Here is a 17,964-nt window from a genome sequence, read left to right as displayed (position 1 = left end):
TTTTTTCTACCTCTCTGAAACTCTGTCAGTTAGTCGTCGTATCGTTCTACTCATCAGTATCTTCTTGTTGACTCCGAGCTTTGTCGACTAAGTACAAAGTCACGTCCGGCCAGCTCCCTCTATTTACCTCCCTATATATCTGACTCGGTCTGAGTCAAGTCGCCGTCCCGAGCCAGGGGGTGTGTCAAGCGAGCTTTGAAGATTAATTTATTTCTGCATTTCTCTCTGAACTAGGTGTGCAGCTTCAGCGACGAGAGGTGCGAGAAACATGTGACGCCCGAGAAGCGCCGTCGATCCGTCTCGACAACTTTTTTCCCTCTGTCTCTCTCTGTCTCAACGAAAAACCAAGCGAACTCTGCTACACAGATAAACGGAGAAGGGAGAAGAGAGCTCTCGTTGCTCTCTTCTCCCTTCTCCGTTTATCTGTCGCGCTTGATCGCTGTCGTGTGCAGCGTCTCGGATTCGTTGCGGTGTACGTACAGCTCATCTCGTAGGTCAGCTGTCTCTGGGGTCTCCTCTTCGTCAACTCCATGAACGTTTTCTCCTCCGTTTCTGTCTCTGCGTCCTCGTTCTCCTCCGTTGCCTGCGCGCCTTCCTTCGTCAGGTCCTCTGTCCTCTCGGCACTCTGGCGTTTCTCTGCGCAAGAGCCGCGCGAGGCAAATCGCGACGAAATCGGCAACGTGGGTTCCCATACTGGAAAGGGAGGCTTCATCGACGCCTCCTGCGCCTCCATCGCTCTGAACAAAGCAGAAAAAGAATGCTCTCCCAAGACAAAGCGCGCTGTCAGCAACACAAAGTCAGGACTTCCACCAGACATACACAAAAGTCATTACTTCGCCACAGAGAGAGAAGGAAGCTGTGGTACTGTCGGGACAAGGCTTCTCACATTCCCGTCTCTCTCTTCACCTCTTTCTCTCTCTCTTCCTCTCCTCACTTTCTCTTCATCCTTCTCTTCATCTCTTCCTTTCTCGCCTTGACTTTCGAATTTGCGTTGTGCCTCGTCTCTGGAGTCCCAGAAATGGCTCTTTCTGCTGCAGTGTCTCACCGGTACAGAGGGTTGTGTGGATTGTCCAAGTCGACAAAGAGTACATGCAAGGCGTCGCCTAGAGTCACGTTGTACTTCTCTCCGGGGACAACAGTTCTCAGATGCGAGGATGGACAGTCCGCCTTTTCTTCTGGTGCGCCTGCCTCTTCCTGGTCGCTCACTCCGTTGCATTGGTTTTCCCTGACCTGGCAACTCTCGTCCTCTGCGCCTCTCTCTCTCTTCGCCCTCTTCTCCAGCGCCTCTTTCACCTCGAGTATAAGCCGATCCGCCGCCGCGGAGTCAGAGGGGAAGGGAGCAGCCGCGTCGGCCTGGAGAAGACGAGAAAAAAGAGAGCAACAGACAACAGACGTGGAAAGGTGCACAGAGAGGGCAGCGGCTCGCATCCAGACACGGGATAGAAAGTTCAACAAGAGGAGAAAGAGAGAGAAAAGACACAGACGGAGGCAGAGAGATAGACGGAGAGAAAGAGACAAGAAGACGGTATGATAGACACAGGGAGAGAAAGGATGGATGGGGAGAGGAAGGATGGATGGGGAGAGGAGCGCAATTCCAAAATTCCAAAGATCTGCACACGCTCTCATATCTACCAAGCCCCACAGCACAGGGGCGACGCTGTGTTTTTTGTCTGTCTGCGCGTACTTTGACAGCGACGAACCGCCGCCGCCGGGACTGCTGAGATTGCTTCTCCGAAGCCGGAGACTGCTCAGACGCGTTTTCTTCAGGCCTTTCCTCCTCGTAGAGAGGAGAATCCAGCATGCGCCGACTCTGAGACACAGTCGACAGAACCGACTTTTAGGCGCTTGTATTCTCTACTCAAGGACCTCAACGCCACTGTTAATCCAAAACACTGCAGCTGCGCTGAGGGATGTTGCGAGCACACTCCATAAAATGACTTCACGAGCGAAAAATACAAACTGCATGCGCCTCGCCGTCGACGCTCGACGACTGCATGCTGCGCCGCTCCTCGTTCGGCCATTCGAAAAACATGCAGCTGGGAACCTCAGTTGTATACGTCTCCACAGACACAAATATGGAGGAAAACATAAACTCAAATGGATGACTAGATGCGCGAGATACATGCCGTTACAGAAGCCTACAAAGAGCTGAGCAAGTGCAAGCTATACACGTACATATATATATATATATATATATATATATATATGCATATATATTTGTGTATGTTGGTATATAGGTGAGTGCATCTGGTAGAAACGAATGTAAACATATATGTGGTAGAAATATGTGAATGATACAAATAAATGCGCGTAGCATATGTTGCAAAGATATGTATTCAAATATAGGGACTCATATACACATATATTTATATATAATATATGTAAACATGGTATAAAAATGACTGTAAGTACACAAAATATGTGCATCGAGGCAGACAATATGCAAGCACACGTTGATGGGAATGACGTAAGTGAATCTGCCTGAGCAAAGAGCACAAATCTTCCTTTTCACGAGGAGACTCAGGTTCCCTCGTTGAACTGGTTTTTCTTTGTTGCCTTTTTCATTTCTCACCCCATGTTCGACCATGCGTTTGTGTATTTCCCAGAGAGCGAGGATGAAGTCGAAAGCCTGAAGAAAGGCACGCCGCAGAATGTCTGGCACAGTGTCTAGGACGAGCAGCAGCAAACATAATTAAAAAAAAGCATTCGCGCATGGAAGAGACGGCGAGAGAAAACGATCCATTTCTCCATGGTGTCCGTGTACTGGAATCCTTTCTTCACGGTTGATCGGAACTTGACGAGACACAGGCAGGCGAGAGAGGTCTTCGGCGTTTCTCTTAAAAATCAAACCGCTGTCCGTTCTGGTCTCCATTGAAATTGTCCTTTCCCCTTCTCTCTCTCTTCCTCTCACATAACGTAGATGTTCCTCTGGGACCCTCAGCTGTTCCGTTCTCGCGTCTTCGTCGCTCTTCTTCTCTTCTTCCCAAGCCTTTTCTGTCTCGTCTTCCGACAGCGCGCCCCCACGACCGCGTTGCGGACCAAACCGCCGATCTGTCTCCAGTGTCTCCGCCAGCCGTTCGAGCCTCACTCCACACGAGCAACGTAGCGGCGCGGCATCTCTCGCGCAGTCTGCGGCGTCGCTCGGTTGTCGACATGGCTCTTCTTTTTCAGTCCCCACAGACGCAAAAGAAGAAGGCTGGGAACCGCGACGCCTTTCTTCCTCGAGCAGATGCCCAAGGTGTCTGTCGACAAAGAGAGTGCGACAGAGGCCATGCAGTTCTGGAGGCAACGCCGACCGCCGAGACAGACCCCACGAGACGCCTGAGCACGAGCCATTCTGGCGGGCGCAGAGAGCAGAATGCGCCTGGTTGAAAGGGGATTTCGTCGGGAGATCAGAACTCGGATTGGGAGGGAGCGAAGTTGAGAAGGAAGGATACCCCCCAGTTGCGTTTTCGCTGAGAGTCGCAGACGGACAGGCGGCGAAAGCAGGATAGGAAACAGCGTCGCCCACTCGAGAGACGACGGTCGCATGCAACGCTCGGCACGTTTCGTTCGAGCCTCGCTTGTCTCGTTCGTCGTCTCGATCCGTCGTCTCTCTTCCGCCTTCTTCACTTTCATTTGGCCGCGCGTAGTCCTTGATTTCTGCCGCCTGGTCAAGGTTTCCACCCCCAGGCGCTCTTCGTAAGCATCCGCCATCCCGCGTCTCCGTCGAGGTCGTTTGGCTTTCTCTCTCGCGTTCTTTTCTCTCTGTCGCTGCCGCGCCTTCTCTCCCCTCCCCTCGCTTCTCTCCACCTGCGCACTGTCTCCCTTCTCGCTCGCACTCGAATCCTCTCTGGCTCTTCCGCCGCTCAACCGACTGAGGAAGCAACGCGTTCGCCAAGCTTGTGCCCAGAACGCCCTCACGAGCGGGGGTCGACGCAACTTCGTTCTCTCCCTTGATCTCTCCTTTGCTCTCCTCTTCTGAAGAGGCAGAAGACGAGGAAGAAGAAGGCGAGGCAGAAGAAGCGGCAGTTGAGGAGGAAGTCGAGGGAGGCAGAGAGGAAGAAGCAGCGGTAGAAGGGTGGGTGGAGCGCAAGAGGATTTCTGCACGAGCGCGTCGAGCAGCCAAAATGGCAGCACGGGCCTTCCTCCCCGCGAGAGCAACCGCTTCTCGGGTGTCTCGACAGGAGAGAGAAGAGAGTGAAGAGGGCGAAGAGAAAGAAGAGAGAGAAGAACGCAGAAAAGAGGACGAACGCGGAGAGCAAGCGTCAGGCGCAGCAGAGGGGAGACAGAGTGGCGTGTTGACACGAGGCGTCGCGAAGTCGCCTGCTTCACAAGCGTCGCCTGTCGCTCTCGAAGCGCGACGCGCAGAGCCTGTCTGCGGCAAGTCGGACAGACTTGGGAGAGAGAGAGAGTAGCAGTTCCGAGAAGAAGAGGAAGCCTCGCCTTCGAGGCGAGGAGAAAAAAAAAGGGAGGGCTCTCTCTCCTCAAGCATATCTCTCGGCAGCTCGCCCATCTTCGCATTCGCTTCCTTTAATCTTGGCACCGAAAAAGCATGTGAGAACGAAAAACTGGATTCCACAGAGGTCAAAAAAACATAGGAAACCGACTTGATTGATACACATATTTCACGTATACGTATATATACGTATATATATATATATGTAATTATATACATATATATATATATACTTACATCCACATATATATATATATATGCATGCGTCTAGAGAAAACTCAACGAGCATACCGACAAAGGTATATGTATGTAGATGCATGTATGAATGCATATATTTATCCACCTATCTGGGTAAATCTCCCGTGCATGCATTTGTCCATATGCGCAGTTGGCACCTGATATATGCATGTGCGGATAGGAGGAGAAAGAAGAGACAGTCGGCGAACATCAGGACTGTCGTAAAGCATGCAGAAGAGGAGAAAAAGGAACCAGGTCTTTCTCGCCCCACACCGGACGCGGGCGTCGCGGCAACGTGGAAGAAAGCGCAAGCGTTTTTCTCTCCAGTGTGTTTGCAGGGAAAGGGCACAGGGAGAAGAAAAACTGGAAAGGAGAGACAGCTGAGAGGCGGCGACTTGAAACTTCGCGCGCCTCTGCTTTGGGGCTGTCCGCTGTGGGGCGCGCATGCAGCCCCCAAAATGAGAAGAGGAGACTCAGAGACGCGTCGTGGAGAGACCAGAATCCCTTTGAATCCGTCTTTTGGTTTGTCTCTTCTCTCGCTGCTGCTCTTGTTTCAGGAGTGGAACCATCTTTCCTTGTTGTGCACTTTCGTTTTCTCCTTTTCTTCTTCTTTTTCTTCTTCTCTCCACCCTCGATCCCGTCTTCGCACACCATCGAGACACCCCGAGAGCGCGTCCGCTCGGCAGAGACAGGCGAAGAGCGCCAGGCGCGAAGAGAAGAATTCGCGTCGCTCTGCGTCGCTCTTGGAAGCGAATGAAGCCGCAATTGAGTCAGAGAACGCATGGCTGAACTGCGCAGAACAGATCGTCTGCCGACGACGCGGCAGATGAGCACGGAGCGCACTGGGGAGCGAAAGAGGGTGGAAGAAACGAAAAAGAACAGAGGCGATCCACGAGCTGCCGGAGAAGAGACAGGAGGGAAAGAAGGCATCGCGCAGAAGCGAACGTTTTTTGGAGTTCACGACCAGACACGAAGAAGAGGCGCTGAGCACAGGGAAAACTCGCTCGGCGACGAAGTCGCAAGATGTCGCGACGGCCGAGGCACGCGAGCAAGGCATGCATGCACAGAAAAAACGGAGAACAAACGTACCTTGTCCCGGTTGATGAAGGTTGCGAAGAAGTGACGACGGTCATCCGTCAACTCGATTTCGATGGAGTTGTCGAAAAAGAACGCGTTCACTTTCTTTCTGAGAATGAACGGAGCGGACGCATGCCCACGGATCTCCACAAAGAGCGCTGAGGCTTCCCACCAGCTCCCAGGACGACACTCGATGGCTTCATCCCGATACACGCATATAGACGTTTATTTGTGAATATGTAAAGTGAATCAATTAAAACAGAAATGCATGCGACTCGCCTCACACACATGCAGACATATGCGAACCCTACTCTTTCCTAACGACACACAAATGAATTCAAGTATCCTTACATACATATATATATATATATATATATATATACATATATATACATATATACATGTATATATATATATATATGATGAATGACGTCGATGAATATGACTATAATGAACGATTTATACATGAATACGATTGGTCTCGTATGTGCAAGACTGCGTATCCGGACACAGACGTCGACCGACAGCCGGAAGACATCCACTGAAGACACAGGCAGATATGTGATTTGTGACGACGGACGCAGAACAGACTTGGACTCTTGCATCGAGACGGTCCGGTGTCTCGAAGTTTGTGTTTCCCAAGGCTTTTTTCAGAGAGCGACACCGTCTGTGTGAAAACGAAGTCGGAATGCAGGCGCAGACCTGCAGACGCTCACGCCAACTCACAAATACTTTCCTAGCAAGACATCTCGCTATATCTATCCGCGCAGCCATGCAGCTGTTCGTAGACATCCACGGCCATTGCATAGGAATGCATGCACACACATATACATGCATTTATATATAAATGTACTCTTATGTATGGAAATATCTCTATACATCGTACATGGTTCCACAGATACGCAGCAGATTGTGTTCTCTGACTCACCTGACGGCGACGATGTCTTGCATCTTGATGACGAGGACAGTCTCGAGGCCAAAGATGGTGGTTTCGTTGAAGAAGGAGAAGAAGGCGAGAGTATTCTGCGTCACGTAGAGCCTGCCCTGGAGAAGCACAGCAGACACGAGCAGCGTCTTGAATGGACGTACGCTGCAAGCATGCAGACGCTGGAGTCTCGACAGCTCAGAGCAGACTCGGACGGTTTTTTGCGCGTCCAGTGCTTCACTCACCTGAAGCAGAATGCGCCTCGACAGTGCACAGCTGTACGACTGCAGCACAAACTCGGCTATCCCAAATCTGCGAAAGAGCAAAGAGAAAGCCTGAAATTGGAATGTCGCAGAAATCCTTGCGCAGACTCGACGACTGAGAATGCCAGGAACATAACACTGGACTCGGGCAGCCTTGTCCGCGACCGCCAGGCTGTGCCATCACAAGCTCCTCCCACAGTGTCTCACAGAAGGACCTCTCCCCCGTCACTTCCCAGTCTCTGTAAATAAGCCGGAGTACGTCTGGACACCGAAACTCCTCCTCGAGTTGCGACTTGAAGCCTCCAGGCAACGTGCTCTCACTCAAAACATGCACCGGTGCGAACTTGCAGGGACGTTTTCTACGAAAAACGTTTCAGACTCGGAATGTGATAGGAGACGTATAATGGATCATGCACACAGGGCTACAGATATGTCCGTTATGACCGAATCGCGAAGGGGGAGGGGGAGGGAGGTCGACATCGCGTTGCCGCTTCAGTCTTCAGACTCTCGAGTCGTTCCTGCGCATCTGTGATTTCTGACAACATCGCCTCTCTGAAGTACCTCTGACGAAACTCCTCTTGCTGGAGGCGGTCGTAGCTGCTCAGAGAAGCAGCGACGGCAGCGGCCGCTGCTGCGGTGGAGTCTCCGGTAGGGCGTCCGTCGACGCCTTCTCGGTACCAGAAGCTCACGGCACTTTCCGCTCGGCTTATCTGAAGACAGCGAAGGAGAGGCCGGAGGAAGGCAGAGGAGGTCGAAACAAGAGGAGGCGCAACTACTGCAGAAGACTGGGGACACAGACGATGCAGGGACAGCAACGTTCAGGGTACCGGCAGGAGGGCGCAGAACGCGAAGAGAGACAGAAGACCTCCAGCCTCAGGTCTCTTTTGGCATGCAACGTCTCTGCATTCTCTTCGCATCTGCTTCCTGAAAAGACCTGACCTCACTTCCTTCTCTCCACTCGTTTGTTTCTCTCACGCTCGGGGTGTTCCACAGGACCCTAGTCTCCCGCTGTCTTCGCTTCCCGTCGTCTCCATCTCTGTTTCAACTGTCTCTCTTCTCACCTGCCTGGAGCCTCCCGGTCCTGTGAGTTCTCTGTCTTCGCCTTCTTCACCCGAAGCGAGGCCCGGTAGAGGCGTCGCGCGAAGTCTCTTCTCTTGTTCGATGTACGTTGCGTCGCCTTCGCTGTAGCCTTTCCTGAAATGCATGCGCACTTGGCCATCTTCTCCCGCGTCTTCCCCGTCTTCCTCCGTTTTCCTCTCACTCTCCATCTCCTCCTGCGTCTCCAGTTCCTCCCGCGCTTCCTCGCCTTCTCCCTGTGCCTTCGTCTCTCCTTCTTCTCCGTTCTCTGGGTTCTCTCCTTGCCCCTCCGCGCGCTGCGAGTCCGGCGGACTCACGTCTCGTCCGCTGTCGCTCTCGTTTCGGATCTCATGCCTTTTCCTGTGAGGCTGGATGCGGCGCGTAGGCGCGAAGCAGAGAGGCGCGACGCGAGTCGACGGCAAGCGCCGAGGCTCAACGGCTTCCTCAGCTGGTTCGCATGCAGGCTCCTCCGACTTGGTAGACCCACACGGACGCGGCGTGTCTGACGGCCCAGGCAGCGCTGCATGCAGAGTCAAAGAACGCATGCAAACGATGTTCACTCCATCGCACCGGAAGCGTTTCCGACGTCTCCGCTGAGTGCGCATGGACGTCGATCTCTCGGGCGTTCCCGCTGTCGGGGGAGAAACCAGCGCGGTGGATTCGAAAGAGTCGACCGGGTGAGGACAAGCGTTGCAGAAACCGTGAACGGGAGGCACGGAGGAAAACAGGTGTAGCCGTTGGAAGCGGCAGCGCGGGGAAGAAAAACGAAGAGAAAAGAGAACACTCTGAAGAGACGAGTTGACGATCGGAGGGGTCGAGAAGAGAGGAAAAACTGGCGCGACCATCTCGATGAAACACCCCGCGCTTCTGATGAAGACCACAGCTTCCAAGCAATCATGGATCCCGACGGGAGACTGAAATGGAACACTGTAACTCTGTTGAGGAATCCAACAAGAGACGACGGACAGCAGGCAAACGATCTGAGATGTCTGTACCTCAAACTGGAATTCTATTCAGTTTCTACGTACTCAAGTGCGAGTGTTCCATTGGAGTCACTCTCTTCTCGGTTGCGCAAATCTACTGTACAGACACAGCATCTGCTTATAGGTAATGTGACCGGCGAGAAGGAAAGGAGATGTGAGCAGCGGTTGTAGAATCGCAGTGGTGCCGCATTGCGATGGACGTCGCGTCACACCCTTAAAAGTCTCCACCTTTCTTTTCTCTTTCCAAAACAAAGCAAAAGGACTCTCTTGTCTGTCCAGGAGTTTCTTGCTCTCGCAGCATTTCAACGGAGCTGAAAATCGACTGTCTTGCGTCGCGGCCAGATCTACATACACCCGACGCGAAGAGCACCCTGGGCGTCGCAGGGCGGAGGTCCCTGTATTGCGACGCTTCCCCCTTTTCTTCTTTTTTCTCTCTCCAGCGATGTTTCGCGTTGCTGCCGCCGCGTCCAGCGTCCCTAGCAAGACTGCAGACATCTACTAAGTGTGTATTTTCTGGCTAAAAAAAAAGTGGAAAAGGCAGAACGTTCTTTCGCGAGACGCGTCGGCTTCCGGCTGCGAACCTCTGCTCGCGTCACCTCGCTTCTCTTCTGCGGCCTCTCACCTGCCGCCTGTCTCTCGCTGGCGCTCACAGCGAGGCCTTCTCCGTCGTCTGGGTCGTCTTCTTTCGAGGTTCGTCTCGGCGAACTGTCTTGTATCCCCGCTGAGGCAGGGTGGAAGAGCGGCGAGGCGGAAGAACTCGACGAGCTCCGCGACGCAGAAAAGAAGTCGAGCACGAGTCTCTCCAGGGAACCCCTCTCTTTGTCTTGCATCGCTGGCCGAGTCGCCCACACACTGTCTGCCGGGACGAACACGCAGCTGAGACAGAACGAAAAGAACAAGGGAGAGACGAAGCGGGAGAAATATTAAACGAGGCAGAGGGAGAGATAAACAGAGAGAATGAGAAAGCGAGAGAAAGCGAGAGAGAGAGGTGAGATAGAGCAGAAGAGGCAACGAGAAGGCAGGGAACAGAGGGAAAGAGAGAGAGAGAGCTATGGAGACAGCAGGTGAGCCACAGAGAGAAAAACAAAGAGACAGAGAAGATACTGGATGTCTCGGTGTTCGTTGCTCCGTCCACGATACCCACAGAAAACGGGACCGCGAAACAGAGAGCCCCCCAAAAAATCCTCGTCGCACGAACAGACGCCCCTCTCGTCTCCGCCACATTCCCCAGAGGAGAGGCACAGACGACGCGCAGCACCATTGCAAGACAGCGTCTGAGAAACTGAAGGAGAAAGAAGGAAGGTGACGAGAGTCCACGCGCAGATGCAGCTTGAAAAACAACGCGTTCGTTGGAACACCGGAAACAAGAGGATTCTCATTGCTGTGGGGTTCACAGGAGAAAAGAGAGCCACTCGAACCCACAACGCGAGTGTCGACAAAGCTGAAGAAAACTGCACCGAGACGCTTCTTTGATCCTGTCATGCAGAAAGATCGAAACAAAACTCCAACCGAAAGAACGCGCACCTGGCAGGAAATACACCGGCGACACCGCGCGGGTCGAGGCCTTCCCAGAGAGAGCCCACAGGAACTGTGACCCTGAGGATGTCTCCACGTCGAAAGAAGAAACGACTGCTTCCCTCGTCTCGACGCACGACTGAAGAGAAGGAGGAGGCAGTCAGGGCGTCAAATTCAGATCCGTCAAAGTCGCACACCGCCGCGCATTTCTGAGAACAACGCAAACATGCAGAGAGAGCGTCTCTTCTGTGCTCGCAGCCGTCAAGGCAGATGTCCCGATGCGAAAACCGCCTCGAAGCTTCCGGTGTCTACGAAACAATGCGACTCTCCTCTCTCGCTCTGAGCTTCTGCAAGCGCGTGTGCCGACATGCATTGCAGTCGACCTGTTCTCGGCGCGACCTTCGGAGTCTTCCACCAGAGTAGACAAAAGCCGCAAGACGGCGACTTCGCTCCTGCCCTCACCAGCTTGACAGTGCCCTCTTCCAGTGCCATGACAGCTGAAACGGGCAGCTCTTTCTCGTACTCCTCAGCCGTCTTCATCTTCTCGCACTTGCCAGCGCCTTCTCTCTCGCAGACTTCCTTCCCCTTGACGCAGCTGATGAGACGCCCCCTCTCGCTCGATCCGGCGCTCCCAGAAACCGCAGGAGAAAGCGAAGAGATAGGAGACGGAGGAGACGATAGTCGCACAACCTCCCGCCACCAGAGTGCTGAAGCGGACAAGACATGTGCAGCAAGTGACCTTCCATGCAGATATTTAAAAAACGCTTGGGTCTTCTATCGGCGATCTCTTCGCAGGAGTGATTCATCCTCCGGTTTCTGGAACTTCTAACCAAGTCATGCAGAAAAAGAGAGTTCTCATTTTCTCTCTCTCTCTCATGTTATCCTTCTTCTCCCCTTCGTTCTCTCTCTCTCCCTCTTTCTTGTTCCCTCTCTTCCTATCTTCCGTTTGTTATCTCACCATCCCCTTTGTTCTCTCGCTCGTGTTCTCTTTCAATCTCTCTCGCTTCCTCTTTTTCGTTCTCGCTCTCTTCCTCTCGTTTTCTCTCTCTTGCTCTCTCCTGATCTCTGTCCTTCTCTCTTGTACTCTTTGATTTTCTCTCGTCTCTTCTTCTCTCTGTTTCGTTCTCTCGCGCGCGACGGTGTCCATACCGTCGTTGCCTGTTTCCTTTTCTCACTGCAAAAGTGAAACTCCTGAATTTGAAAAATCAATAGTTCTATACAAAAGCCCACTTATAACATACTCTTGAATGCGCAGCAAAAAAAAATACATTGTATAATCTGTTTTGGAAAATTCACTTTTGAAACTAAAACTCCAACCCGGGAGACGCGCCGTTTCCCACCGCTGTGAATCTCTTCTCTCCCGTAAATTCCCCCTCCTTCTGCATGCGCCTTCTCTTTTCTTCCGAGCCTCACCGGCTTGCTCGACGCGCTTCATCCGCTCGGCAGCAGCGACGAGCACTGTGGGGGGTCTCTCGAGTTCGTTCGGGCGTCGCGTTTCTCTTTCGCGTTCTTTGTGTCTCTGTTTCTTCTTCTCGTCGCCCGGAAAACTCCCCGGAAACTCCCCGCGGGTCCTCACGCGCCGCAGCGACGACGCCGGGGACTCTGGGAGAGAGGAAGGAGGCGAGAAGGCGAAGGATTCCTCCGACAGCGAACGCGAGCCGCGTCTGCATGCACCCGGCCTCACCTCGCGTCTGACTCTGCCGGGAGAAGAGGGTCCTGAGGAGAGATACAGGGAGGAAGAAGACACAAGCTCCACAGACGGCTGTTCGGTGCCGAAGGAAGAGGCCCCCGGCGAGGCGGGAGACGCTGGAGCCTGCTCGTTCTCTTGGCGCTCTGTCTCCTGTTTCTCGGAGTATAAGCCGTCGGCACGCAGCTCCTTGCGACCTGCGACCTCGGCAGCCGAGAGAGGAACCTCGCTCGCGGCAGGTCTCTGCTCGGCCAGCGACGTCGTACTCGGTGCCGTCTGCAGCGAAAGGGATGCATACGAGTTTAGGGCAGACTTGCCCTTGGAATCTAGGCTCTCGGCCGCCGGCGTCTCCTCTCCCTCGCGCCTCGCCCCCGCGGTCTCTGCGAGCGTCTCCTCAACTGCCTCCTCTTCTCTAGTTTCCGCCTCGCTGGCCACTGCTTGCTTGTTTCTTTCGAGAGTTCCCGTGTCTCTGTCTGTGGTTCGCTCTCCGTCGAGACTCGCGTCCAAAGCAGTGTTTGGCAGTTGCGCGCGCTTGCAGTCTCCTCTCAGTTCCCTGGGGCTTCTTAGTCTACACACCCCCGAGGCCTTGGCCTTCACGTCGTCTTCTTCGCGAGACGCGCTGCTCCTACGTTCTGCGCGCCTCGCTGCGCGTCGGTTGCTGTTTCTCCGACCCTCGAGGCCCCGCAAGACACTCCGCTCGGCGACTGGGAAGACCTCAGCCAGCCACCGGACGAAGGCTTGTCTTTCATGCGCTCGCTCAGCGAGCTGACTCGCCGCCCGGCACTCAGCGGCCGCCACAGACACCGCCTCGATGCTCGCCTGGTGCACCGCCTTCGCCTGGAGGAGAAGGAGACTGGACCTCTGGGCCTCGCCCGCGACGACAGTCTTCATCAGCTTCTTCACACGGCCTGCGGCGATCACTTCTTGGTCTGCGGAGCGCTCGCTTAACGCCTGCAACAGCTCCAGAGAGGAACTCGCGTCTGCAGACGCAGCGGAGAGCGCCTCGCTCTGCGGGGCATGCACAGCGACGCCGCCCTCCCCGCCCAGGACGACCTCTCCGCCCGCGGCATTCCCACAAGCGGCAAAAGGAGACACAGTGTTCGAGCTGGAAGGCGCCTCTGGAGCGGCAGGCGAGGTCCTCGAGACAGCGAAGGAGCAGGGAGGACTCTCTGAGTCCATACGCCTTCTGGAGTGTCTTCCAGCCTCTTCTGGAGGCGCCGCGGATCCTGGAACTGCTTTGACTTTCGCGAGCTTGTTCAACGTCTCCAACTTGGCAGCTCGCGAGGCAGTGAGCAGACGCAGCATATCTCCTTCGGCAGAGGCGAGCTTCCGGATCGTGCTCTGCTGTTGACTCACGCTCTCGTCCAGAAGCCGCAACAGATACTCCCCGGCGCAAGTCCGGAGTGTGTCGCAAACCTCCGATACCTCGCCTACACAAGCCTGCAAAAGTTGCCAGCAGCACCCTGCCATGAGCAGCGGCTCCGCGCCCCGCGAAGGCCCCACACCCGCGGAGACTCCTGGGCCCGTGGAGACACTTGCGGCGAGCGAGGCGTCAGGCCCCGCCGACACAGGAGCGGAGAAAGAGCCTAGAGAGCTCGCTGCAGCGAGAAGCGCTTTCTGGTACGTACACAGGGACTGGATCAGAAGACGCACCAGCGACCGCATCGACTGGAGACGCCGATTGCTCGCGCGAAGGCGCCCACACAGATCCCGCGCGTCCGCCAGCACCGACGACAGTTCCGCACCTGAGAAAAGAAGAAAAGAGACGAGACGCAGATCAAACGCTGTTCTTGAAGCTTCAGTTTCTTCTCTGGACAGCGCCCAGGGAAAAACGCGCCTCCGTTCTCCCTGAGTGACAGACAGAATCCGTGAACAACGCCTTGCAGTGTCGACGAATCGAGTCACGTGTGAAAACATCCAAAGTGGGTTTCATAAACCAACTGAATGACTACAGGTTTAATCTCCTTGGTCCGCTCGTGGATTTGTCCCGGCCGTGTATTGACAGCGCAAACCCGCACTCACCTGCAGTTCTCTCGTCAGACCGGCACCGCTCAGTCTCTGGCCTCGCCCCGTCGCTGTCTCCCGTCTTCTTCCTCGTTTCTGTCCCTCGTGTCTCCTCTTCCTGCTCTCGCCTGGGAGTCCCACAGGCCGGAGCCTCGTCGACCGCCACCTCGCCTGTTCCTTCTTCGCCACAAGCAGACGCGTTCTTTCCTTCCAACTTGCCTGCATGCCATTCGCCTTTCTTCTCCACCTCCCTAGCCGCGTTGTCGACGTCTCTTCCCTCTCGGCCTTCCCAACCTCCGCCATGGCTGTGCTCAGCTATGCGAGCCTCCCTTTCGCACGCTGGTCCCTCTGGTCCTCGCCCCTCTTCTCGCTCTCCCTCCTGCTGGCGAGCATCACCGATGACAAAGATGCGCGAGGCGAAGCGCGTCGCGTCGGAGTCTCCAACGAGGCAGCGGGTGACGGCGGGGAGAAGCGCCTTCTGGGCCTCGGCAAGACCGCTTTCGAGTGCTCTCTCGGCTTTTTCTTCGCAGTCGACGAATCGCGCGAGTGTGCGGAAAACGCCCACCAAAGTCGCCTTTTGTTTGCGTAAAAACTCGCGCTCAAGAAACTCCTGCTCCTCCGCCCAGAGGTGCGCGACCACTGCCTGCAGAGACGTCGCGGCCTTCGCAGCCGCCACGCTCGCGGCTCCGTACTCGCGTCTGGACTGTACGTACACCTGAAACAGCTGGTCCGCACGCTGATTCTGGCGCTGCAGCTGCGGGAGGAGAAGTGACACGGCGCCGGGTCCGGATTTCTCGCGCTGGCTCTTCCCGGCGTCAGGCCGCGGCGCCGCGAGCAGGCTGGAGCCCAAGGCCTCTATCCCTGGAGGCGCACCGGCTCCGCCGCCGCGCCCCGGGGCCTGCCCGGTCCCGCAAGGCGCCCCCGCCCCAGGGGTCTGCGAGGCGGAGAGAGCCCAGAACGGAGGAGCGCCGGAGGCTGAGGCCGCGCCAGAAGAGCAGACGCTGTTCAGGTTCTGCGTCTTGAGTCGCTCCCGGGAGACGACGGCTGCCTCGGCCTCGGTGACGGCCTTCTCGTACCGTGAGAAGGCGCGCGTCTTCCTCTCGCGCGCGAGCCGGAAGGAGGAAGTCAGTTTCGGGAGCAGCTGGTCGAGTCGGCTCTTCTCCGAGTGAACGAACGTCTGCTGATGGGCCGCGGCTTTCGCGAGCGCCGCAAACGACGCTCGCAACTCTGCGTGGTGTTGGAGGTGCTCGCAGACGAAGAAGAAGAGGGAACGGCCGACGAGAGAAACGACTTCCTCACAAGGCCCATATGTCTCCTGCAAACTCGAGACGGCCTCGGACGCCGAAGCGGGGCCGGCGAGGCATGCACGGAGCGGGGAGGCGACAGGCCCAAGAGTTGCTGGAGAAGCGCCGAAAGAAACAGGCGAGCAAGAGAGTACAGAGGGCGAGGGTGACGAGGAGAAGCCAAGGAAAGGAGACTCGAGCGCAGAGACAGACGGCGAGGGAGGAAGAGCTGCAGAGGCGGGGGCAGTCGAGGGAGAAGAGCCGGCAGAAAGTTCAAGGTGAGGCCTTTTCGGGAGAGATTCCGCGCTTGGAGTCAACTCAGGTCTCAATGTCAGGGAAGACGGAGCGTGGGTTGGAGAAGGCGAGTTCTTTCTCTCTCCCTGTGGAGAGTCCTGGCCTCTCCCGTCTGTCGGGTCTGCGTTCTCTGGCTTCACGTCAGAGGCTACAGAATCAGGCGAAACAACGGCCTCGACTGCCTGCCCTCGTTCTTGTTCTTCTTTCCCTCCTTCTGGGTGCGCCTCTCCATCCTCTTCTCTCGCTGTTGCACTTCCCTCCCAGGTGTGTGTCCAGGAAGCAGCGAGCGATGGCGAAGACGAAGGCGAGGGAGGAGAGAGAGAACAGGCAGCGAAGCCCCCCTGCTTTTGGCTCCCATGGAGGAGGAGCAGCTCCTGGAGATGCTTCCGGGCGTCAGCTGGAGAAAGACAAGCAGGCGCACAGCTGTCTGCCGCAAGGCCCTTCGCCTTCGACAACGCATGCATCAAATCGTTCTCCGCAGCCACAACGTCCTGGCAGAAACGCTCAAGAGCCTTTGTTGCCCCCCGCTGCTCCTCCAGAAGCTGCAGCAGCGGATCCAGCGGCTTCTCGCTCTCGACGCAAATCGTCGAAGAGCTCTGCGCGCCGGAACGCAAAGGCGACGAACAGGGCGAACAGGGAGCAGACGGCGAAGACGAAGAGGCAGAAGAAGGCGGAACAGAGGTGACAGAAGACGCCATTTTGGTCGGAAATACGCAGTAAAACGAAACGAAGAACAAGAAAGAGACCCGCAAAGACACGGAATGAAAAGTGGAAGACGGAGCGAGAGAGGGGAGACCTCGGACAGGACAGCCCTGGGAGAGGGGGAGGAAAGTTCAGACTCGGAAACCGCGGATGTATCTGAACGTGTCTCCTCAGAAGCCCCCTTGGCAAGACTGGAGATCCGCACAGAGGTCAGCGAAGATGACTGGGGAAAAAAGAGGGGAGAAAATGCTGGGGAACAGGAAAACGAAGCTGCCAACGCATCATCGCAAGGCGAAAACAAGCAGTCGAGCGCGCAGACAGACGGCGAGGAACGAGAAGAAGAAACGAGACAAAAAAACGAACGGGGACAAGAAGTCGGTAGAAGAAGAAAGACAAACGCGACGCTCGCGGTGATGACAGCGCCCCGTCAGGCGACTAGCTTCCAAGTGGTGTCATGCTCCAAAAGACCTTTTTCTGGAAAAAAGATACACTTGAAAGAGTCCCGGCGCAACGGATCCAGAGAAAAAGAAAGTTGCGGCTTCACTGACGAGGTCTGTGCGACGGCGACGCGACAGGGAATCAGAAGCCATCCTGTTAGGAAGCAGTTGACGAAGAGACACGACGGTGTGAGTCGTTGCGCCTGCCTCTCCGTTCGCGTTACCTCAGTTTCTTTCCTCGGAGATTGTCACCGTAAAAAGAGCGAAAAAAGTCTTTCTTGTGTCGAGGATACGTCCTTAGAGGATCTGTCCAAAGGCTTTCCTCCCGCCTACACAGGCTAAAGCTTCTCCGCGCCTGCGCGCCGTCCATACCGGAAAGCGGTTGCTCGAGGCGATGAACTTCGACGCAAACAAGCAGTTTTCTTCCCTAAGGGCCGAGCCCTGAGCAAGCACCCAAGGCGCCTACGCAGCTGCATGAAAGAAACTGAGGAGAGCTTTTACTTTGAACCGGGTACAGAGAGACCGCCGCTGTTCCCCCGCCACCGGTCGCAAGGGCCAGAGCAGCTGTCTCGTGTACGTAGAGCCGAAGAAGGCCTACCCGCAGGAGCTCCACCACACCGCAGCTTTTGTGGCTGAAGAAGACCGAGGAAGCCGGCGACGGCGCATGCGCGTTCTCTAGCGAAACTGGGGAAAGATGCCTCGTGAAAGGGAGGTGCAAGCCCCCGCCGTTGCTCTCTACTCTTCGTGGTTCGGAGTCGAGGTTGCCGCGAGCATTTGCGAGAGAAAACGCCGGAAAAGCGGCCAAGAGTGCAGAGAGAAGCGAGGGAGGAAGCCGTCTTCAAGAAAAGAAACGAAGGAAAAGTGGAAAAGAAAAAGACGAGAGTCTCACACATTCGTCGCAGAACTCAACTCGCTGTTTGATGGGTCCAACTGTGCGCTGTTCCACTTCGGGTGGACATACACCGGAAGAGGTGGAAGCTGGACGGCAGGTTTCGATGCGGAAAACGACCGCACGTGAGTGAAAAAGGAGGCGTTTTTGCCA

At 55.5% G+C, this 17,964-nt stretch overlaps 1 protein-coding gene across 1 annotated transcript in view; it reads right to left on the bottom strand.

Moving 5' to 3' along the window:
• Nucleotides 1–17,964, bottom strand: part of TGME49_311920 (GRAM domain-containing protein) — a 22,214-nt gene extending 4,250 nt beyond the window's left edge. Inside the window, exons 1-14 of the mRNA XM_018782694.1 lie at nt 14,225–17,964; nt 11,929–13,947; nt 10,978–11,222; nt 10,525–10,724; nt 9,623–9,876; nt 8,002–8,537; nt 7,502–7,650; nt 6,923–6,989; nt 6,681–6,796; nt 5,765–5,861; nt 2,573–2,629; nt 1,685–1,810; nt 1,046–1,353; nt 481–737 (exon numbers count right to left, since the gene is read on the bottom strand). Coding sequence (XP_018635499.1) covers nt 481–737; nt 1,046–1,353; nt 1,685–1,810; nt 2,573–2,629; nt 5,765–5,861; nt 6,681–6,796; nt 6,923–6,989; nt 7,502–7,650; nt 8,002–8,537; nt 9,623–9,876; nt 10,525–10,724; nt 10,978–11,222; nt 11,929–13,947; nt 14,225–16,481 — 6,688 coding nt within the window. The 5' untranslated portion in view covers nt 16,482–17,964. The remainder of the gene's footprint in view (nt 1–480; nt 738–1,045; nt 1,354–1,684; nt 1,811–2,572; nt 2,630–5,764; nt 5,862–6,680; nt 6,797–6,922; nt 6,990–7,501; nt 7,651–8,001; nt 8,538–9,622; nt 9,877–10,524; nt 10,725–10,977; nt 11,223–11,928; nt 13,948–14,224) is intronic.

Source organism: Toxoplasma gondii, chromosome XI (genome assembly GCF_000006565.2).
Source record: "Toxoplasma gondii ME49 chromosome XI, whole genome shotgun sequence".
Taxonomy (NCBI): Eukaryota; Apicomplexa; class Conoidasida; order Eucoccidiorida; family Sarcocystidae; genus Toxoplasma; species Toxoplasma gondii.
Note: the sequence above shows the minus strand (reverse complement) of the source record. Positions and strands in the feature narration are given on the sequence as shown.